Source organism: Oncorhynchus mykiss, chromosome 13 (genome assembly GCF_057628025.1).
Source record: "Oncorhynchus mykiss isolate SJ-2025 chromosome 13, ASM5762802v1, whole genome shotgun sequence".
Lineage (NCBI taxonomy): Eukaryota > Metazoa > Chordata > Actinopteri > Salmoniformes > Salmonidae > Oncorhynchus > Oncorhynchus mykiss.
Window position 1 is genome coordinate 68,484,747 of NC_143034.1, and position 24,639 is coordinate 68,509,385.

The 24,639-nt window shown below is 43.0% G+C and overlaps 2 protein-coding genes across 2 annotated transcripts; one reads left to right on the top strand and one right to left on the bottom strand.

Moving 5' to 3' along the window:
* Positions 1-6,434: 6,434 nt before the first annotated feature.
* LOC110538820 (uncharacterized) lies at positions 6,435-16,286 on the bottom strand. Its single transcript, XM_090197350.1, has 3 exons — positions 15,533-16,286; positions 11,508-11,657; positions 6,435-8,309 (listed from the first exon to the last, which is right to left on the bottom strand). Exons 1-3 carry the CDS (start codon positions 16,187-16,189, stop codon positions 7,269-7,271), a joined length of 1,848 nt encoding a protein of 615 aa, XP_090053476.1. The 5' UTR covers positions 16,190-16,286; the 3' UTR covers positions 6,435-7,268.
* Positions 16,287-16,626: 340 nt separating this feature from the next.
* Positions 16,627-22,901, top strand: rnps1 (RNA binding protein S1, serine-rich domain). Its single transcript, XM_021625797.3, has 7 exons — positions 16,627-17,140; positions 17,423-17,569; positions 17,826-17,993; positions 18,311-18,416; positions 20,777-20,930; positions 21,800-21,941; positions 22,356-22,901. Coding segments are annotated over exons 1-7 (819 nt in total). The 5' UTR covers positions 16,627-17,138; the 3' UTR covers positions 22,456-22,901.
* The last annotated feature ends 1,738 nt before the right edge of the window (positions 22,902-24,639 follow it).

The window sequence follows — 24,639 nt, forward strand, 5'->3', positions numbered from 1 at the left end:
GGATCTTCAGAGAAGAATGGGAGAAACTCCCCAAATACAGGTGTTCCAAGCTTGTAGCGTCATAGCCAAGAAGACTCGAGGCTGTAATCTCTGCCATAGGTGCTTCAACAAAGTACTCAGTACAGGGTCTGAATACTTATGTAAATGTGATATAAAAGGGGAGCGAGGAGAAAATATTTTCGGAACCTGTTTTTGTTTAGTCATTATGGGGTATTGTGTGTAGATTGAGGGGGAAAAAACGATTTAATCCATTTTAGAATGAGGCTGTAACCTAACAAAATGTGGAAAATGTCAAGGGGTCTGAATACTTTCCGAAGGCACCGCATATCTATATTGACTATGTTTCCAGTAGTAATAATAAAGAACATTTGACTTGTTTTTCAGTGTTGGAGGCCACATTTTATATGTGAATAATTAAAACATGCACATAGTGGACCTTAGATAAGTTTGTAGACTTTATACACTCAAATAAGAAGACCTGGAGTTAAGACTGTGCCGAAGTCAGATATTGTTATTGCACACAAAGTCTATTGTAGATACCAAACGAATGAAAAATTCCTGCTGCATGTGCAGGCTAGGTAAGATTAAGAATGCTGCACTTTATATAAAGTGGTCTTATTTCTCAGATGCTGTATAATGAAAAGAACAGCTCCATTTGAAAATGTAGACTAATATTTAATTTAACACAGTGGGATTATCAGGGCTGTATTTACTAGGAACCATACAAAAGTAAACGGGCCAAAACTGGGCAGAACTAATGTAAATTTGTCCAATAAGAAACATTTGTTTTCATTGCAAAACGTTTTCCATTTTACCTGATCTCACTAAAGTAATTATTTTATTTGAAAATGCAATTGACTATTCACCCTTTAATAAAAAATACTTTAAACAAAACAATGATGTGGAAGAATTGCAAAATTCTCCAAATAGTTTAAAAGAGAGAGGAATGGAAATGTTTGTTGCTAATAGTAGCCAGCTTGTTTTTACCTCCTTGCCATTCATTAGCCAAGTTACAATAAAAGTGTATTAACTTTTCAACACGAGTGCCTTTATATTTTTAAAGGGTTTGCACTGTTCACACTACTAGAATCTTTACTGCTTGTTAAACTGTTCATCACCATTTCAAAGATCTATCATCTGACATAGATTGCCAAAGAGGCGCTCCTCCTCTGTTTTGTTAAAAATAGATCATTATTAGATTTGGTAATGAGCTGTAGGAACTATACTGTTTAAACCTGCTAGAATGAGCTAGAATGTATTGCATACCTAGCCACTCCTCTTCTGCTTTTATTTATTTCATCACATTCCCAGTGGGTCAGAAGTTTACATACACTCAATTAGTATTTGGTAGCATTGCCTTAAAATTGTTTAACTTGGGCCAAACGTGTCGGGTAGTCTTTCACAAGCTTCCCACAATTAATTGGGTGAATTTGGCCCATTCCTCCTGACAGAGCTGGTGTAACTGAGTCAGGGTTGTTAGCCTCCTTGCTCACCCACGCTTTTTCAGTTCTGCCCAAAAATGTTCTATAGGATTGAGGTCAGGGATTTGTGATGACCTCTCCAATACCTTGACTTTGTTGTCCTTAAGCCATTTTGCCACGACTTTGGAAGTATGCTTGGGGTCATTGTCCATTTGGAAGACCCATTTGCGACCAAGCTTTAACTTCCCTTTAACTTCCTGACTGATGTCCTGAGATGTTGCTTCAATATATCCACATCATTTTCCTTTTTGCCACCCCCTTGCTTCACGGTTGGGATGGTGTTCTTCGGCTTGCAAGTCTCCCCCTTTTTCCTCCAAACATAACAATGGTCATTACGGGCAAACAGTTCTATTTTGTTTCATCAGACCAGAGGACATTTCTTCAAAAAGTACGATATGCAGTTGCAAACCGTAGTCTGGCTTTTTTTTATGGCGGTTTTGGAGCAGTGGCTTCTTCCTTGCTGGGCGGCCTTTCAGGTTATGTCGATATAGGACTCGTTTTACTGTGGATTGAGGTACTTTTGTACCTGTTTCCTCTAGCATCTTCACAAGGTCCTTTACTGTTGTTCTGAGATTGATTTGCACTTTTCACACCAAAGTATGTTCATCTCTAGGAGACAGAACACATCTTCTTCCTGAGCGGTATGATGGCTGCGTGGTCACATGGTGTTTATACTTGCGTACTATTGTTTGTACAGATGAATGTGGTACCTTCAGGCATTTGGAAATTGCTGACTTGTGGAGGAACCAGACTTGTGGAGGTCTACAATTTTTTTTCTGAGGTCTTGGCTGATTTCTTTTAATTTTCCCATGATGTCAAGCAAAGAGGCACTGAGTTTGAAGGTAGGCCTTGAAATACACTGCTCAAAAAAATAAAGGGAACACTTAAACAACACAATGTAACTCCAAGTCAATCACACTTCTGTGAAATCAGACTGTCCACTTAGGAAGCAACACTGATTGACAATAAATTTCACATGCTGTTGTGCAAATGGAATAGACAACAGGTGGAAATTATAGGCAATTAGCAAGATACTCCCAATAAAGGATTGGTTTTGCAGGTGGTGACCACAGACCACTTCTCAGTTCCTATGCTTCCTGGCTGATGTTTTGGTCACTTTTGAATGCTGGCGGTGCTTTCACTCTAGTGGTAGCATGAGACGGAGTCTACAACCCACACAAGTGGCTCAGGTAGTGCAGCTCATCCAGGATGGCACATCAATGCGAGCTGTGGCAAGAAGTTTGCTGTTTCTGTCAGCGTAGTGTCCAGAGCATGGAGGCGCTACCAGGAGACAGGCCAGTACATCAGGAGACGTGGAGGAGGCCGTAGGAGGGCAAGAACCCAGGAGCAGGACCGCTAACTCCGCCTTTGTGCAAGGTGGAGCACTGCCAGAGCCCTGCAAAATTACCTCCAGCAGGCCACAAATGTGCATGTGTCTGCTCAAACGGTCAGAAACAGACTCCATGAGGGTGGTATGAGGGCCCGACGTCCACAGGTGGGGGTTGCGCTTACAGCCCAAAACCGTGCAGGACGTTTGGCATTTGCCAGAGAACACCAAGATTGGCAAATTCGCCACTGGTGCCCTGTGCTCTTCAAAGATGAAAGCAGGTTCACACTGAGCACGTGACAGACGTGACAGAGTCTGGAGACGCCGTGGAGAACATTCTGCTGCCTGCAACATCCTCCAGCATGACCGGTTTGGCGGTGGGTCAGTCATGGTGTGGGGTGGCATTTATTTGGGGGGCCGCACAGCCCTCCATGTGCTCGCCAGAGGTAGCCTGACTGCCATTAGGTACCGAGATGAGATCCTCAGACCCCTTGTGAGACCCTATGCTGGTGCGGTTGGCCCTGGGTTCCTTGCTTGAAGTAAAGTTGTTTACGAACTGTTCTCTAGCTGGCTGGTGGCTAATTTAATCTTCTCCTTGTCCATTGATAAATTACAAATTACATTGAACCAATGTGCAACAGATGTTGAATTGCTGTCTGCGCTCAGTGGGAAGCAATCACTATGTAGAACATTCAACTAGAAGATTTCATCAAAACTGTTAAAAGCTTAAAGTGGAATTGACAGCATTTAGCAACATGAAATATTTGTAACACCTTTTTTAAATATTCTGACAAGCGAGTACTTAGATATGGTCATTTTTACATTATCATAAATGTATACAATGTTTGGGAATGACGTATAGTAAGGCATTTGTGAAAATAATATAGCAATAGTCGGAAAGCGGCCGTGTGTTTGGACAATGAATAGACACTGCATTAAATAAAACCGAATAAAAACGTCTGTCCTGTCCAGGATCGGATTCTACACAGACCGGTGCTCCATAGCCAATCAGAGCTACAGTAGGCCTATATGCAAATAAGCCTGTGTTTCCAACTTAGCGACTTTGTCGCTATATTTAGCGAGTATTCAGAACCCTCTAGCGACAAATTTTCCAAAAAGCATCTAGCGACAAATCTAGTGACTTTTTATGGTGTTATTTGAGACTTTTGGAGACTGATGTTCTTACTCTTCTCAACGAGCAGCGGGTGCTGTCCCAAAGCACTCACAGGCGGTCCAGTCCTCGCGCAGCAGTCCCTCCCAACTGCAGTCAGAGCAGGAGATGCTCACCCCTCTGCTTCCAGACTGCAAATGAATTGCGCATGCGGGAAGCCCCCGCTGGCTGATCCCACCCTGGCTTACATAAAAAAAACAATGAACCTGAATTAGGGCCAGACTAGTTACCATCATTTTCTCACATTGCCATTGACATTTTATTCTATTGTCTCTTTTTGGTCCATTTAGATTGTATACAAAAACATGTAAAAAAATTATGGTTAAAAATGTTTATGTTTTACCTTGACTTGTTGTAGACTCCTAAGTGGACCATAAGGTTCAAAACCAAACCAAAATAAATTAAGATATTTTTTTTAAAATAAAAACAAGTAACTCTGCCAGAGTGTCTTTTTTGGGTCACTTGCCGGTCCCAAGCCCGGATAAAGGAGGAGGGTTGGAATTGTGACATGAAAAAAAAACAAGAATCGACAGAAGTTCATTTGTAGTTCTAAACATATTTAGGGTGTTTTTTTACTCACTTTTAGTCTCTCCCACGACCTTATTCCGCTCTCCTACAGCGTCCATCACAATTACATGCACATGGCCAATTATGCAAATTATGTGATGACGTCATTTAGCGACTTCTAGGACAGCCAATAGCTACTTTCCTTACTGAGGAGTTGGCAACACTGCAAGGGCCTGCAATCATTCACTTTGAACTTAACTATGTGTTTACAGGCAGTAGCACGACTTTAGATCATTTGAACACATTCGCCAAAAGCCACTGAATGGATTTCTGCAAAAATGTAAATAGCACAGGAGTCCTCTTACATTAGGGAACTAAACAATAATTTTGATCAAACAGCCATGAAACTGTATTTTCACTCTCCCTCAATTACCTATGCACATCAACAACTAATGCTAGCCATAGTGAGATGAGCTAAAATCTAATGAGGGAACATTAGATAAACGCCCTCAAACTTTTTCAGCTAGTTGGCCGTCAAAATTGCCCTGATAAAAGTTGGGGAATAGTAGCCTGCTTGTCCTTCTGCAGTTTACCTGTCAATCCAAGCATGTCCCTACCCACGTTTTGACAACGGAATGGGAACTGGCCTGCCCACCCTTTTGATCGATGCCAAATACATTTGACAACTAAGAGATATGCTAACTGTGGATAACAGTCGTTCAAGTTCACCATAGCTAGCTAACCAAATAACAGCTGCAGCATCTCTAGTTGTAGCCAACGAAAAACAATATGAGGGGGGGAAAGCCGGTCACTCACCCACTCCTCCAATGAAATCACGGACCAGACATAGCCCATTTGTTTTTTGTTTTCTTCGTGCATCTGCAACCCAAACTGAAATATGGCCTTTTATAATGTCCACTTATGTACATAGGATGCTGTCGCAATTTAACATATTAAAACCAGAGATAAATAATATTATTCTAGCCGTGGTACTATGATTGCAGAGATGTGTACAATATGCTGCAACCAATATCAAAAAGTATTAACTCCAAATGACAACTTAGCTTTGGATTGTTGTAACATTTAAACTTAAAAGATGTTATTCCTTTTTTTTGCACTGCATGGATACCCGGTGCAGTTGACTGCAGCACTCAAAATACTGTGTATTGTAGTTGAGTAGCCAGGTTACTGCTCAAATGTTGCTGTAATAGGCCTACATGTAACTCCTTCATGTTGTGTTTTGTTGAAGGTTTAGTTTTTTAGTTAATCATTGTCAAGCTTTAAAAACCCGAAGCCAGACTGCAACATTTGAGAAGCCTAGCCTGGATTGTGGCATGTCTGTCACTTCCCCCCCACGCTGCGCACTGTAAACCGGACACACCAATGTGAGCACATCGGGCTATCATTTCATAAAGTAAATGACAGCTCGACTCATTTACTCGCTTGTGTGTTCTATTCGGCCCGCGGGCCTTGTGTTTGACACATGTACGACAGGATATTAGCCACGTTATGACTGAATTGGGATCATTGCCCTTGTATTGACATTCCCAGCCTTAGTTAGTCGTCCGTTTTTGTAAAAAAAAATATTGAGTCAATGAAACTGAAACGGTGCATCCCGAATGGGTGGCGGTAGCAAACAATGTACCAGACCAGCTGTCATTTACAACCTGATAACAAGATGTTTTGGACTACCAAAAAATGTATTGGTGAATTATATTAATTATGCATTGAACTGCATTCATATATTCTGCAAACAATGCCTTAGGTCATGTATTTTTTAGTAAAATATAACCTATTTTTAAAAAGTCTTGTAAAGTTGGTTATGAAGCATGACTGGGAATTTGATATTTTTGACTGATATGATTGTCCGTTTGTTTCATATTTGCAAAGTAGTTAAAAGGCTATCAGTTCCACTGTAACACTGCCATAAATATGAAGAACTTCTTAATTTGTTGGATATTATGTAGCACTTTATTCAAGTACATTTAGTTATGTACAGACAGGACATTCTGCACTTTAAGGCTGATCTAGCAGAAGGCAGCAGAGACCTTGCATTGGTGAAGAGTTTTATGCTCTGTAAAGACTGATGGCAACATAATCCAAATGCATTATTAAAACGATAAGACATGCTTCTTCTGTATTGCTCTTTGTGATTTGATAATAACTGTTTCATGTAAAAATGGTAGATAGTCTCGAGGACAAATGTTCCTTTCAGAATGGACAATGAAGTGGTATTCATTTCTACGGGGATATTCACGGTTCTAAAAATAATGACACATACTTCAAAAACACAAGAAATCCCTTAAAAACCCAAGACATAACATGTACTGAATGAAGCATTTGGCTAAAGGAGAGGTATTGGATAATCAAATGTACAGAGCAGAAGCAACTTTGGATTTAAACTATGGAACTGAACCCTATATGTGGTTGGTTTCCCAGACACCAATTTAAGCATAGTTCTGGACTAAAGCACCATCTCCAGAATTTCCATTATACATTGAACATGCTTTTAAGTCTCGGACTAGGCTTAATCTGTGTCTAGAGAACTGTCCCTATAAGTCTGGATACGAGTGCGTTTATATCCCAGGACAAATTAGCTAGCAATAGCAAGCTAGCTAACTAAATTGACATAAATGTTTAATGCTTTTCGACCTATCCCCAAATGAATATAGTTGGTTCAGAGTTCGTTTTGATATTTCAACCTGCGTGCCCTGATTGCGTCTGGCGTGGGTGGACAAAATCAACATGCCCACGATGGCGCACGCACGGTCTGGTCAGCATGTTAGAGTGCCTCCACTTTAATGATGTTGAGCTGGGTTTCCTGTGGGGAGACTGTGATGTCTGAGTCCAGGTCAACAGAGGCCTGGGTGGGGGCCATGCAGTCCTGGAGAGCTCCCTCTGTGCTGGTGCTGGGACAGTCTGTACTGTCTGTTCCTCTATAGGACTGTGTGTGTGACTGCGTGTATGTGGTGGCGTAAGACTGTGTGCATGAGGGCATGTGTGTTTGAGTGTGTGGCTGCTGTGTGTAGGCTGACGAGTAAGGCTGTGTGTGCGCCAGCGTGTATGTAGGGGTGTGTGTGAGCAGGAGGCTATCGGTGGTACTACTGCTGCTGCCCGTCTGGAAGCCGTTGATGCCATGGGGGCTCTGTCCGGACAGTTTGAAGGTCTCTATGTTCTCCAGGCTGGAGCTGTCCATCCCGTTGTAGCTGGGCTGGGCCTGGCTGCACTGAGCATACCCTCCTTGGCTGAAGGGGAATGTGTCCTGGCTGTAGGAGGCAGAGCCTAAGGCAGGTAAGACCGGGGGTGGGGGAGTTTTGGGATGCTGTCGCTGCTGGTGGAGGCTGGTACAGGGTGCCTCCAGTCTTGAGGCCAGGGTCTGCAGGGTGCTGAGAATCTGCTTCTGGACCTGGGTCTGCTGGACCTGCTCCCTTTCCAGCCGGTACTGCTGCTCCACCAGCATGCGCACCGCCAGGCTCAGGCTGTGGATCTCAGAGCCCAGGGTCTGGACCTGCTCCTGGAGACCCCCACCTCCACCACCCCCTCCCCCGCATCTCCCTCCAGCCTCCTGGTGAGCTGCCTGCTGAGGGCTGGGGTTCCTGTCTCTCCTGAGAAGGCCCTGGTTCATGCCCTGGCTCCCAGGGCTTTGGAGGCGGATGACAGGGCTACTACCCTGGGAGGTGGGTGGTGGTGGTGGTGGGGGGTTGGGGAGCCGGATGCCCACACGGGGAGGAGCAGGGTGTGGGGAGCGGACAGCTTGGCCACCGACTCTCTGCTGGAACATCTGTCTGGGAACACTGCCTCCTTGCTGGCCATCCAAATTCCTCTGCAGAGTACAGGTCCATTGTAACATGGGTCAGTTGTAACAGAATAAATACATCAAATTAAAACCTACTTAGAAAGCTGTTCCTTGTGCCAATGATTGGTTAGTCTTTACATAACTATGAAGTTTAATTTAAAAACACATTTATCCATCAATCTTTGGTTTCATTGACAGATTTGTTTTGAGGCCATGTTTTAAAATATATTTTTACTACCTCTCTATTTTTATTATTGACCTTTGGAACATTCTCTATGTATCGACACATATTTTATCAGTAAGATAAGGCCTTTTGATTGGTATAGTTGATGACAATAATTGTATTTTTTCACAAGACTCCCATGACTGGGGTTAGTTGTTGTAACTCATTGTTACAACTTACCCCTTTACCTAAAATTATATAGCTTTTTAGACACATGAACATATCAAATTTCACTTATTTACATCAACTTTGGCAATGCAACTATGATAAAAACCTTTGAAAAAAAAAAAGGAAAAAACAATATTTTTTTTTTGAACGCTAATACTAAATGTAGTTTTATATATAGTCAGCTATTCAGTTTCTGGTCAATATGACAAGCCTGGTAAATCATACCATTGTTGAATTACCCGTAATGGTTTACCATTAAAGACAGTGTTACAACTGTCCCTGCTATTGGGGTAACGTTCAGACCTTGGGTCTAAGCCAGAATTGTGAAAAGTATACATGTAACTGTAGCCTACCTGTAGTTAGCAGACAAAATGTAAGTTGTTCATGTGAAATTCTGACATCTTTCAATCAAACAGTGTTCAATAAAGATGTTTAAAACAACTTCAAAATGTGTTACTCCTGTCCCTGACCTTCCCTATTGATATACTTTAACAAAACACTAACTGTCATAGTCTTTCCAAGAAATGAACAGAAATCCAACAAAAGGATGAACAAACACTCAGCGCATGCCACGTGTTGGGTGGAACTGCATTGCCTGAGGTAAACCGATCGAAGCGAGTGTTTGCTCAACCTTTTGTTAGACTGAAAGATGTACCACTGTTAAACTGTTGTAATGCTGTTCATTTCAAAAGACAACTTAAAGATAAATAGTTGATTGTGACGACCCTCCCACTCTGTCTGCCAAATTCTCTCTCTTTGCTCTTGTTTTCCTTAATAGGATGTCGGTGGGCGGAGCCGGGAGGGTTGTCAGCGAAATGGGACACACCTGGGCTCGGGTGTGTCCCGGGATAAATACATCTCTTCCCCTTTCATTGAGACTCTCTCCATGCAGACAGTTAGATTTTGATTGTGCCAGTTTTATTTGGCACCTTTTAACAACCCTCATCATATTTATGTGTCCAATCAATCACTTACACACACAATTGTTAACTGTATTTAGTTTACGTCTGTTAATAAATATATTTTGTTATTCCTTATCTCCATGTTGTCTCCCTTTTCTGTTAACTTCGAGCTGGTTCGTGACAAGTGGGGGCTCATCTGGGATCTGAAGGTTGGTTCCTAGACATTTTGGCATATAGCACTTTGCTGCATTATGAAGGACTAACACTCGTGTCATTGGGCTTACTAGTATGGGTGTTGTGTTTGGGACAAAGTGGCGTTAAGGTTTGAGAACTCCGTAGGTACTTTGTTTGCATCTTTTGTTACAGCTTTTGAGTTGTAATGTTTGGTGCCCAGTGTTGGTTGCCTTTTTTTGTTTGGTAAACTTGCTACTGCGGTGGATAGTTTGCTGCGTTGGAGAGAGTACATTGGTTAGTTTCCAGGCCCCTGCCCAGGCTGGAGAATCTTGCCCTACTTGCTGTTGGGACATCGGTCTGAGGTGAGCACAATCGGCTGTGTACCTCAGTGGGAGATTTGGGTAGGGTAGTGAAACTTGCTACCCAGAGCTATAGCTTTTCTTTTCCCTCCGTTAAGCTTGGTGACGTGTTTCACTATATGTTGGGCATGGTTATTTTGTTTGGTGTCCGTGGACTGAGCAGTTGTCTCGGGGCACATCTGTGGCTTGAGGGAATCTGCCAGCGTGCTGGGTGTCTTTTCTTTTTTCCCTTGATAGCAAGCTACAGTGTGTAATTACCCACCTCAAATCCGCACGAAGACTAGGGTTGAGTTATTGTAGGTTTTGGGGAAGCTCCATATATCATCTCTCTTCTGTGGTGCCCAGTGTGATTCATTTCTCTTGTTCTCAGCTGAGGGGAAGAGCGAGATTCTTTTTTTTGTATTTACTTGTGACTATGGCATCTTACGTAGACACGTTCATTCGCTTTCCATCAGAGGAGCTGTTAGAATTATGTCCTAAGGAACAGCTGTTGAAGATTGCTTAACACTACAAGGTTGAAATTGGTGATAAATGTCAAATTCTTAGGTTGATATTGAAGGCCACTCTAGAGTGGTATTCTTGAAGTTACCACTGGGGCAGCTTCTGCCGAGGACTCGCCATCTCCCCATTTCGTTACAATGGCCGCTCCATCGGTTAGTCCTAGTAGTCTTCTTTTTGAACAGCAGAAAGAAGTGCTTCTGTTACAGCTAAAGTATGAAAAGGAGTTGCAATTTAAACAGGATTTGGAGCGCGCAAAAATAAAGCTGCAACGAGCGGCTTGAGCTGGTTAGGGAAGGAAAGCTCTCAGGAGAGAGTTTGCTCCGGGAAGTTGACCCAGATTTACCTAGGGGTTGTTCCTCTTTTGGTCGTGCCCCGGACACATTTGATATTGTTGGAAACTTAGTTATTTTCATTGTTTGAACGTGTTGCTGATGCTAGGAGTTGGCCTGATTCTAACCGTCCTTGTTGGTCCCCGGTTTTATGGGGGTGACGACCACCCTCCCACTCTGTCTGCCAAATTATTCGCTCTTGTTTTCCTTAATAGGTTGTCGGTGGGAGCCGGGAGGGGACACACCTGGGCTCGGGTGTGTCCCAGGATAAATACTTATCTTCCCCATTCATTGAGACTCTCTCCATGCAGACAGTTAGACTTTGGTTTTGTTTGCTTTGGCACCTTTCAACACACCTCATCACACTTATGCACGCAACCACTCACACTACCGACTACACACACCATTGTTAATTGTATTTAGTTCAATTAATAAATATATTTTGTTATTCCTTATCTCCACGTTGTCTCCCTTTTTGTTAGGAACTTCGAGCCAGTTTGTGACATTGAATCGGCACTATTTATAATAATTGTGTATACTATGGTGAGTTTCCTTTGCCTTGTACTCACCACTTGAGTAAGCCTCTGAGTGACTGGGTCATAGGACTGTGGTTGATCTGCTGCCACAGGTCTCTGTACATCAGAACCAGAAGCATTAGACTGTTCTCTTCTCAGCAGAGCTGCTACTTGCTGGTAGGACTGATAAGAAGAGTCTCTTATCTGGGGAAAAATAAAGATCCAATCAAAGCCTAGACATTACATCACCACAGTAATAACACCTCTCGTGATCATTTGTTTCAACCCAGGGTTGTTCAGATAGTGGAAACATTTTGAAACGGAGTGTACCGTGTGGGAGTACTACCTGAACATGTACAACAAATGCAATTTCTTTTACTGAAACATTTCAAAAGGATTGTAAATTAGAGCCTGGTTACCAGTCTGTTTCTGCTACACTTCTACTCCTTGCCAATCATTGGATTGTAAATTAGAGCCTGGTTACCAGTCTGTTTCTGCTACACTTCTAGTCCTTGCCAATCATTGGATTGTAAATTAGAGCCTGGTTACCAGTCTGTTTCTGCTACACTTCTACTCCTTGCCAATCATTGGATTGTAAATTAGAGCCTGGTTACCAGTCTGTTTCTGCTACACTTCTACTCCTTGCCAATCATTGGATTGTAAATTAGAGCCTGGTTACCAGTCTGTTTCTGCTACACTTCTACTCCTTGCCAATCATTGGATTGTAAATTAGAGCCTGGTTACCAGTCTGTTTCTGCTACACTTCTAGTCCTTGCCAATCATTGGATTGTAAATTAGAGCCTGGTTACCAGTCTGTTTCTGCTACACTTCTACTCCTTGCCAATCATTGGATTGTAAATTAGAGCCTGGTTACCAGTCTGTTTCTGCTACACTTCTAGTCCTTGCCAATCATTGGATTGTAAATTAGAGCCTGGTTACCAGTCTGTTTCTGCTACACTTCTACTCCTTGCCAATCATTGGATTGTAAATTAGAGCCTGGTTACCAGTCTGTTTCTGCTACACTTCTACTCCTTGCCAATCATTGGATTGTAAATTAGAGCCTGGTTACCAGTCTGTTTCTGCTACACTTCTACTCCTTGCCAATCATTGGATTGTAAATTAGAGCCTGGTTACCAGTCTGTTTCTGCTACACTTCTACTCCTTGCCAATCATTGGATTGTAAATTAGAGCCTGGTTACCAGTCTGTTTCTGCTACACTTCTACTCCTTGCCAATCATTGGATTGTAAATTAGAGCCTGGTTACCAGTCTGTTTCTGCTACACTTCTACTCCTTGCCAATCATTGGATTGTAAATTAGAGCCTGGTTACCAGTCTGTTTCTGCTACACTTCTACTCCTTGCCAATCATTGGATTGTAAATTAGAGCCTGGTTACCAGTCTGTTTCTGCTACACTTCTACTCCTTGCCAATCATTGGATTGTAAATTAGAGCCTGGTTACCAGTCTGTTTCTGCTACACTTCTACTCCTTGCCAATCATTGGATTGTAAATTAGAGCCTGGTTACCAGTCTGTTTCTGCTACACTTCTACTCCTTGCCAATCATTGGATTGTAAATTAGAGCCTGGTTACCAGTCTGTTTCTGCTACACTTCTACTCCTTGCCAATCATTGGATTGTAAATTAGAGCCTGGTTACCAGCCTCCAATCATTGACATGCAAAATAAGAAGTGGACAAGGAGTGGAATGTTAGCAAAACAGGTTCTGGATTTTTATGAAAATGAGACTGTTCTGAAAGATTTACACAAGCATGTAGTCTCCACCATTCTACAGCCCTTTTATTTATCATCTTCTCTTACGAGATCTTCCCCAGGCTTTCAAACAGAACGTGAGAAGCCTGAGCGGTATACTACAAAGCAGGATTAATGACTTAGTCAGCAACTTGAAATAACGTTGTATTTTTTAGACAGATAAGCTTGAAATGGGCATGGTCTAATTGACAAACAAAAACATCTACATTTAGATTTCTAGCTGGCCAACTCATTGATCACACTTTGGAGTATTAGGGCTTCCGAAGCTATCCCCAGGCAAATTGTGCAGAGCGCATACAGTGCCTTGCGAAAGTATTCGGCCCCCTTGAACTTTGCGACCTTTTGCCACATTTCAGGCTTCAAACATAAAGATATAAAACTGTATTTTTTTGTGAAGAATCAACAACAAGTGGGACACAATCATGAAGTGGAACGACATTTATTGGATATTTCAAACTTTAACAAATCAAAAACTGAAAAATTGGGCGTGCAAAATTATTCAGCCCCTTTACTTTCAGTGCAGCAAACTCTCTCCAGAAGTTCAGTGAGGATCTCTGAATGATCCAATGTTGACCTAAATGACTAATGATGATAAATACAATCCACCTGTGTGTAATCAAGTCTCCGTATAAATGCACCTGCACTGTGATAGTCTCAGAGGTCCGTTAAAAGCGCAGAGAGCATCATGAAGAACAAGGAACACACTAGGCAGGTCCGAGATACTGTTGTGAAGAAGTTTAAAGCCGGATTTGGTTACAAAAAGATTTCCCAAGCTTTAAACATCCCAAGGAGCACTGTGCAAGCGATAATATTGAAATGGAAGGAGTATCAGACCACTGCAAATCTACCAAGACCTGGCCGTCCCTCTAAACTTTCAGCTCATACAAGGAGAAGACTGATCAGAGATAGCCAAGAGGCCCATGATCACTCTGGATGAACTGCAGAGATCTACAGCTGAGGTGGGAGACTCTGTCCATAGGACAACAATCAGTCGTATATTGAACAAATCTGGCCTTTATGGAAGAGTGGCAAGAAGAAAGCCATTTCTTAAAGATATCCATAAAAAGTGTTGTTTAAAGTTTGCCACAAGCCACCTGGGAGACACACCAAACATGTGGAAGAAGGTGCTCTGGTCAGATGAAACCAAAATTGAACTTTTTGGCAACAATGCAAAACGTTATGTTTGGCGTAAAAGCAACACAGCTGAACACACCCTCCCCACTGTCAAACATGGTGGTGGCAGCATCATGGTTTGGGCCTGCTTTTCTTCAGCAGGGACAGGGAAGATGGTTACAATTGATGGGAAGATGGATGGATCCAAATACAGGACCATTCTGGAAGAAAACCTGATGGAGTCTGCAAAAGACCTGAGACTGGGACAGAGATTTGTCTTCCAACAAGACAATGATCCAAAACATAAAGCAAAATCTACAATGGAATGGTTAAAAAATAAACATACCCAGGTGTTAGAATGGCCAAGTCAAAGTCCAGACCTGAATCCAATCGAGAATCTGTGGAAAGAACTGAAAACTGCTGTTCACAAATGCTCTCCATCCAACCTCACTGAGCTCGAGCTGTTTTGCAAGGAGGAATGGGAAAAAATGTCAGTCTCTCGATATGCAAAACTGATAGAGACATACCCCAAGCGACTTACAGCTGTAATCGCAGCAAAAGGTGGCGCTACAAAGTATTAACTTAAGGGGGCTGAATAATTTTGCACGCCCAATTTTTCAGTTTTTGATTTGTTAAAAAAGTTAGAAATATCCAATAAATGGCGTTCCACTTCATGATTGTGTCCCACTTGTTGTTGATTCTTCACAAAAAAATACAGTTTTATATCTTTATGTTTGAAGCCTGAAATGTGGCAAAAGGTCGCAAAGTTCAAGGGGGCCGAATACTTTCGCAAGGCACTGTAAATGCCGAGGCTCGTTGATTAACTCAATGTGCTGTACTCAGTACAGGAACATAGGCCTAATAATATCCATTTGTACACTGCAAAATGACCTGAAGTAATCCCAAACTGATATTGTATTTGACAATAACAGAATAATGACATACCTCCATTACATTGAGACACTATCACATCTCTATTTATTGGTCTGAATATTTGGAAGCAAATTTTCTTATATTTTTCTGAAATTTATATTTTTTTAATATAAAAAAAAAACTGTAGGCCAAATACAATTGCTTGCGGCCTCAATTTGGCCCACCGGTCGCCAGTTACCAACCCTTTCTGTATATATCTACTCAAACTTGATGTCTCTGCACCCTTTTTGGTCTTAGTGAATCACACGACTATGAGACGTGCCTACCTTTGCTCTATGAGACAAAGCCTTATCCAGAAGCCTTTTGCGTGCTGCCAGTATGGGGTTAGTAGCTGGCGAGGGCGTGGCTCTCTTACGCATGTAGGCGCCTGTCACAGTCACAGCCGCTGCTCCTGCGGGTGGAAGACCCCTCTGTTGAGAGTTCTGAGCCAATGATGTGACACTGACAATCTGGATGTCCTTATCCTCATCCTCCTTCTTGTTCCCTTCCTCCGGTTTCTCTGTCCTGTTGCTCTGTCCTCTGCTGGCGCCTTCGCTTCCTGTCCCAGACGGCCCCTGACCCCTGACCTCAGGAGGATTGGAGCCAGGACACTGCTTGGCGAACTCTGACGCTGCAACATAGCCTGCGTGGCGTGACGCCTCCCTCAGTAGATTCCGTATTTGCTGGTCGTTCCAGCCCTCCCGGATTCCACCATCTCCCCTCCCTGCTCCAACCCCAGGTGTGGTCTGTGGGTCTGGGGCTGCAGCACTTTCACCACCCCTCTGAACCTTCTTCCTCTGGAACTCCTTGAGGTACAGGTAAATGGCCTGGGCAGACACCCGGATGTTCTCCAGCTCCAGCACCGCCTTGATCTTGCGGAAGCTCAGACCCGCCTGCCGCAGCTCCACCACCTTGCGCTTGGCAGCATCGTCCAGACGGCCCATGGTTGGTCACTCACTCCAGGCTGCTCCACTGGAAGAGCCCTTCTCCAATCGGGACTTAGACTACTGCTATCTGTTGAAAGACAGAATTCACTACTAACTGTAGTAAATAGGGCATTTGGAATTAGACTTTCAAACATAAATACATTAAGCTAGTGTAGTTAAACTGATCAGAAATCACACAGATGGCACCAATTCTATCACATAACCTCACATTGATAGCTAGACTGACATTAAAAGCAATTTAACTTGTGAAGGACAGGACTCCAGGCAGAATTGACTGATTATTTTTGGCAAAATACATCAATTATTAGCTAGATTTAGTAAACTAAATAAACATAATACATAAGCCAATAGAACAACATGGCTGGCAGTGTATCCTAACCTCTGCCAGACTTCCACCTGAACTAAGCTTTGAAGCCGTAGCGTAGTCTACCTTCATTACTCCACCGGTACCAGCAGTCTAGCATCAACGTTGGGACAGTTTACTGTCCATTGTCTAGCAAGTAAATATTTTAGCTAGATAGCATCAAACCTGTCCCACAATGTGAACACGTAGCCTAACGGTCCTACCTTAACGCTGAAAAAAGGAAATGATTTGATCTAAATAGATAACTAACGTGAGTTAGTTCTAGCTAAGAATATTTGATCGCGGTGCCAACTCACCTCTACGATTCTGCACGTTTTCAGCTCATTCGAAAATGACCCATATCGTTTCCTTTAGAGTGCGAGCTAAATCGTTAGGGGAAAACATACATTTTTAACAAGTGACTATTAGCTAACCTTACTGGTAGAACCAGTGGTCGAGGGTTGATAGCTAGCTAAAGATTTTCATATGAATGTTGACCAAAGTGAAAAAGTGGAAAACGTCATTTAGGCGAATACGTCATCATTACGCGTCAGATTTAGCACAGCGGAACGAGTGGTTGAGCCTGCATCCGACTCGAACGAAATGTACGTATTCTGGGTTTATATAACTATTTCTATTCTATGTTATGATCTTCTCAATGTTGACCATTTTGGCATTACATTAGATACATTTTAATGCTTGAGCTACATAAACAGAGCAGGGCACAACGTTGCTAATTAGCTATCGTTTCTGGCCTTGCTTGTTCTATGAATGGAGGAAGGCAATGGCGGTCGCATAAACGCAACATATAAACAGTTAGAGTTTGAAGATAAGGAACTTAATAATAATGCTGTTCTTAATTTACATATTTTTTTTCACTTACTTAGGGCACCGTCACCCACAAAGCGTAAGGAGGAGGAAAAGTCAAAGGACAGGGGAAAAGAGAAGACTGCCACTAAGGAAGGGGGGGACAAGGAGAGAGGCAGGGAGAAGGGCCACAAACGACGCAGTGCATCCACTGGGAGCAGCAGCAGGTGAGATGCCCCCCATTGCTCTTTCAGACTCTGTACAGTCTTTAACTACCTCAAACAGTTCTTTAGGACACACTAGCTAGGTCTTTTCACACTAAGCCAAGCTGGAATGCCCTATGTTCCAAAGTGGGCCAAGAGGTTAATTGGACACGAATTTCAGATGGTACTTCCCTGTTTTGCTCAGTTTCCTTCGATTGTGTGCCTAATGAACACAACCCTTGTTGCTGGCCTGTTTGTGTATGTATATCTTACTACCCAGCTCCAGCAGCAGCTCTGGCTCCAGCTCTGGTTCCTCCAGCGGCTCTAGTTCCTCTGGCACCAGCCGCTCTGGGTCTTCCCGGTCCAGCTCCTCCAGCTCATCTAGTTCCTCTGGGTCACCCGACCCCGGCCGTCGCCGCCACGACAACCGTCGCCGCTCCCGCTCTGCGTGAGTACTAGCTGATATATTGTGATTGTGGTCCTAAACAGTGTCTGCTCATCGGGAAATTCCCTGGGTTCACATAGTATTTGAAAACCTACAAATATTTTATCTTCGTCTAGGACAATGGAACCAGTGGCACACACTGAACGTAGTTGAAATATGTCAAATACTATTTGAACCCTAGGTCTGGTTGAGAATGCCATTTTATCATGATCAAAATGGTTCAGTTGTGGGAAAAACTACAAGTTTTGTCCTGCTTTAAATAGTGTCTTTTCACTTAGTAAACTCTCATGGTTTTGTAATGACTGTCCATTGTGCTACAGGTCCAAAACACAGAAGAAGGGAGATGACAAGGAGCGAAGGAGAAGGAGCCCGAGCCCCAAGCCCACCAAAGTTCACTTAGGAAGACTGACCAGAAATGTGACCAAGGTGAGGGACTACACGACACGGCTATTGACATGGGGCGGCAGGGTAGCCTAGTGTTTAGAGCGTTGGACTAGTAACCGAAAGGTTGCAAGTTCAAATCCCCGAGCTGACAAGGTACAAACCTGTCGTTCTGCCCCTGAACAGGCAGTTAACCCACTGTTCCTGGGCCGTCATTGAAAATTTGAATTTGTTCTTCACTGACTTGCCTAGTTAAATAAAGGTACATAATAAAAATAAATAACAGGCTGAGAGCAGCACAGTGTTAGCGGTTAGTAGCAGTTGTGTATCCTCTCATGATCTCACAATTTTGCAGGGTGCTTGGAATTGTCAATATTATTGTATTGAATTATGAACTCTTTGAAGATATCTGGGAGAAGGCAGTTCTGGAGTTAACAGAGTAACTGGCCTAGAGTGAATTCTGAAGCACCAATTGTATGTTAGGCTTACAACATGTTCTTTTACAAAATAAGCCAGGAACATTAGGGGGTTAGGTACTGTGGCTGTAAAAATACATATTATTGTTGTACAGTGGATAACTAAAGATATATGCACACGCACATTACCGGTCAAAAAGTTTAGAACACCTACTAATGCATGTGTTCTTTATTTTTTACAGGTTTCTACATTGTAGAATAATAGTGACGACAAACAATGAAATAACACATTTGGAATCATGTAGTAACAAAAGTGTTAAAAAAATCTAAATATATTTGAGATTCTTCAAATAGCCACCCTTTACCTTGATGACAGCTTTGCATACGCTTGGCGTTCTCTCAACCAGCTTCACCTGGAATACTTTTCCAACAGTCTTGAAGGAGTTCCCACATATGCTGAGCACTTGTTGGCTGCTTTTCCTTCACTCTGCGGTCGGGCTCATCCTAAACCATTTCAACTTTTTTGAGGTCGTGTGATTGTGGAGGCCAGGTCATCTGATGCAGCACTCCACTCTCCTTGGTAAAATAGCCCTTACACAGCCTGGAGGTGTGTTGGGTCATTATCCTGTTGAAAAATGAATGATAGTATCACTTAGTCCAAACCAGATGGCATGGCATATCACTGCAGAATGCTGTGGTAGCTATGCTGGTTAAGTGTGCCTTGAATTATAAATAAATCACTGACAGTGTCACCAGCAAAGCACCATCACACCACCTCCTCCATACTTCATGGTGGGAAATACACATGCAGAGATCATCCGTTCACCCACACCGCATCTCACAAAGACACGGCGGTTGGAACCAAAATTCTCAAATTTGGACTCCAGACCAAAAGACAGATTTCCATCGGTTTTAATGTCCATTGGTCGTGTTTCTTGGCCCAAGCAAGTATCTTCTTATTGGTGTCCTTTAGTTCTTTGCAGAAATGTAGACCATGAAGGCCTGATTCACAGTCTCCTCTGAACAGTTGTTGTTGAGATGTCTGTTACTTGAACTCTGTGAAGCAGTTATTTGGGCTGCAACCTGAAGTGCAGTTAACTCTAATGAACTTATCCTCTGCAGCAGAGGTAACTCTGGGTCTTCCTTTCCTTGGGCGGTTCTCATATGAGAGCCAGTTTCATCACAGTGCATGATGGTTTTTACGACTGCACTTGAAGAAACGTTCAAAGTTCTTAATGTTCCGTATTGACTGACCATCATGTCTTAACATAATGATGGACTGTTGTTTCTCTTTGCTTTTATGAGCTGTTCTTGACATAATATGGACTTGGTCTTTTACCAAATAGATATCTTCTGTATATCCCCCTACCTTGTCACAACACAACTGATTGGCTCAAACACATTAAGAAGGAAAGAAATTCTGCAAATTAACTTTTAACAAGGCACACCTGTTAATTGAAGTGCATTCCAGTTGACTACTTCATGAAGCTGGTTGAGAGAATGCCATGGGTGTGCAAAGCTGTCATCAAGGTAAAGGGTGGCTGTTTGAAGAATCTCAAATATATATATATATATATATATATTTTTTTGTACTTTTTTTTTGCTTACTACATGATTCCATATGTTATTTCATAGTTTTGATGTCTTCACTATTATTCTACAATGTCAAATAGTAAAAATAAATAAGAAGCCATGAATGAGTAGGTGTTCTAAAACTTTATATATTGATCTTTTGGGATATGTAAAATATATTTCACAGTGGTTTAGATGGTACAATGATTCTCTACACTATAGCCTCCATTGCTTGTTTTGTCACAAACTGAAATTAGTTGATCATTTTAGTATTTTAGCAACTATGTATAGCGGAGTGATTTCTACATATTGAGCCTTAAAGTAAAAGTGTACTTATTCTCTTTGAATGAGTTGTATGTCGAGGCCATGCCATCAGAGATACATGTTGGAAGTCCATTTTTATCTTCTGTTGAACAGGACCACATCCAGGAGATCTTTGCCACCTACGGCAAGATCAAGATGATTGACATGCCAGTGGAGAGGCTCCACCCAAACCTGTCCCGGGGCTACGCCTATGTGGAGTTCGAGACTCCAGAGGAGGCCCAGAAGGCCCTGAAACACATGGATGGTGGTACGAGGGCATCTTGGGAATGTTCATTAGGCCACAGCGTAGTAGAATGTTTTGCAAATGAAAATGAGCAATTCTTATTGGACATGTTCAGATGGTTCCTCTTGGTTTCCGGTCGTTTTGTGCCTACTGAACACAATCTTGTAGACTGTAACAATAACATACCTGGTACATACTTTTTTGAGCTACAAGTAATACATTCCCATTGTAGCCAATTAAACCTGGCTGTTACACTGGTTGCACGAACAGCACGTGACTGGAGATTAGCTGTGAGAGGCTTTTTAATTTTCTCCCAGTCGATGCCTGACTCACGAAGGGTAAACGCTGAAAGTGGTTTGTGCTTCGTCTGTGATGCCATCTTCCGGTGGAGCAGCTAAAAACCTACAATGACGGCGTTGTTTCATGCGAACGCTACGTCCCCAATGTATCATCTCAGTGCAGAGCCAAGCCCCTTGCACTGCTGGCTAACCCCTTGCACTGCTGGCTAACCCCTTGCACTGCTGGCTAACCCCTTGCACTGCTGGCTAACCCCTTGCACTGCTGGCTAACCCCTTGCACTGCTGGCTAACCCCTTGCACTGCTGGCTAACCCCTTGCACTGCTGGCTAACCCCTTGCACTGCTGGCTAACCCCTTGCACTGCTGGCTAACCCCTTGCACTGCTGGCTAACCCCTTGCACTGCTGGCTAACCCCTTGCACTGCTGGCTAACCCCTTGCACTGCTGGCTAACCCCTTGTACTGCTGGCTAACCCCTTGTACTGCTTTGTGTCAGTCTGAAATCTCAATGTTCTGGAGTTTATATACATTTTAACAGAGATGTTTCTAGTATGACGTTGAGGTTTGTGCATATTTCTGTCTTTCTGTTGTTCCCAGGTCAGATTGATGGTCAGGAGATCACCACCTCTGCCGTGTTGGCTCCAAGGATACGCCCTCCCCCTCGTAGACAGTCACCTCCACGCAGAATGCCCCCACCTCCCCCCATGTGGCGCCGCACCCCACCTCGCATGAGGAGAAGGTCAGTGTTGGCCCTGGTCTGATGGCCCGAGCCCTGGTGGGTCTGATGGCCCTGGTGGGTCTGATGGCCCGAGCCCTGGTGGGTCTGATGGCCCTGGTGGGTCTGATGGCCCGAGCCCTGGTGGCCCTGGTGGGTCTGATGGCCCTGTTGGGTCTGATGGCCCTGGTGGGTCTGATGACTCTAGCCCATGTTATGGTGACCTGGACGTCCTGGATTTATAGTACAATACTGGTAACAAATACTTGGTTCAATCACCAATTTCAACAGTAATTTGAATCCCCCAATCTGACCTACTGTCCTGAGAACAACACAAGCTCCTTGTGGTGTAATATGTTGACCTGTTGATAGTTTCTTCAAATGATGCAATATATAGATAATTTACTGACACACAAGTGATGCTTTGTTTACCTGCAGGTCTCGGTCACCAAGGAGACGGTCCCCGGTGCGCCGACGCTCCAGGTCCCCGGGGCGCAGACGTCATCGTTCCCGTTCCAGTTCCAACTCCTCACGGTAGAGGAACAACGCTATCCCCCTGCCCGCCCACCCCAACAACCCAGGGTGAATGTATTTTCCATGATTTCTTGCATCCTGTCTCTTCCTTAAAATGCATTGGAGGACAAAATCGGAATGCTCCTTCTCTTCCAATGTGCTTTGAGGTGGCGAGAAGAGAGGATGAAAGGAATCAAGGAAATACAATTGAGCTTGTACCTAAAAAAATAATTTGTCTGAAGTGAACAGTCTAGTTGTTTGTCTCATTACGTTTTTCCAGTTTTCATTTTAAGGTTCCCAAACAGTCGTTCAGATTACTTGTTGATCGTCATGTCCTTTGTTATCCAATCAGAGCTCAGGCTTTGTTTTAGTACTAATGATTTGCTCAAGATGTGTAGCCTGTCTTTTTACCACCGTGTACTGATTTTGTACATGCTTTGAAAATAAAAAGGAAGAAACTTCAACCTCAAACTGTTTGTCAATTTCTGTGGCTTCTTTAAATCTATATGCCAGCCTAAGTTTATTGACTAGCTAGAGACACATTTCTATATTTCGCCATATAAGAAACACATGCACACATTTAGAAACAGTACACTACTTGTCCTTTTATGGATAAAAAGTCTAGCGCAACTAGCTGTGTTTCTTTTGAACACTTTACACATTTTTGGATTCCACCTCTGTAAACGTCCTTTCCCTGATGACACTAGTGTAGGAGCAGTCATTTCATACAAGTGTAACGGATGTGAAACGGCTAGCTTAGTTGATTCAACAGATCATTGATTCAACCATGTGTCTGATTAGTGTAGTTCACTTTGACTTATACAACAAAAGTTTGTATTGTAGTTTTTCAGCCTGAGGGCTATACTACGAAGTGGGATAGAGGACTTAAGCACATGACTTTGGTCAATTTTTAATTCAACTTGGCTCACCTTTTAGCCAGGTACATTTCTATGGCAACGAATCCTACAGCTCTAACCTGCTCCAGGCCAAGCTAACTCCACTTCAGATAGCGTTTAGCTGGCGTCGTAGTATACTCTGGCCTGTAAATTGAAGTGCGGGTCTAGACCATACATGGGGGTACAATGGCTAATCGTGACTTACTGACTTCAAAATTAATTAAGGAAATTGACCTAAAAGGTCGTCACGGGTTATAATTGAAGGTGTTTGAACATTGGTGTTCCCATAATTGGTTGCTTCACTGTGATCCTTATCTACTTTAATGATTATCAATAGTTCTCTGTCTGTTTGTGAAGCCCAGCCTAAGATGATGGTGATGGAGCTCATGCTCTTCTCTTTTACTCTGTGTGATGACAACACCCCCCACAGTCCACACAGTGGGCCACACTGTAGTGGTAGATGACCTCGAGGTCTCCCTCCCCTCATGCTCTGCAACAACATAAAACAGGTTATTTTGCAAACATCTATTTACTCTGACAAGAACACATCTAAATGTATGGTGCACAGTACATTGCAGGCTATTGATACATTGATATGATAAAGATGGACCTCTAGGCCAGACTTACATAACAAACACTCGTCCCTGCGTTTTTTTATTATTTTACCACTGTTTTACTGCTAGTGTTTAACTATTGGACGTGAGGCTTGTTGCTCTGAGGTTTAGTTTCTGCAAGAGACTGTAGAGAACATGAGGGTGTTGCCAATCATTATCGCTGTGTTCAATGGTGATTTTAGCATATAAATCTTAGTGGGGCAAACTCAACTTATTATTATTTTTTTAGATGCATGCCACTACATGGTGACAAACGTTTCCCCCCAAACTGTTAGGGCCTACATTAAGCTGTCCCAAACTGTTAGGGCCTACATAAAGCTGGCCCAAACTGTTAGGGCTTACATTAAGCTGTCCCAAACTGTTAGGGCCTACATTAAGCTGTCCCAAACTGTTAGGGCCTACATTAAGCTGTCCCAAACTGTTAGGGCCTACATTAAGCTGTCCCAAACTGTTAGGGCCTACATTAAGCTGTCCCAAACTGTTAGGGCCTACATTAAGCTGTCCCAAACTGTTAGGGCCTACATAAAGCTGTCCCAACAGCAGAGCTTTCTTTTTCAGCACCATGGAGTGAATCCTCACCACCGCTACACCTGGCCATCAGCAAAACCCTTCACCCTCAGAACTTAACCTACTGTTCTGACTTGGTGGTGCACAGGTAGCCTAGGACACGTCAACAGATCTCCCACCAGCCTTCCAAGA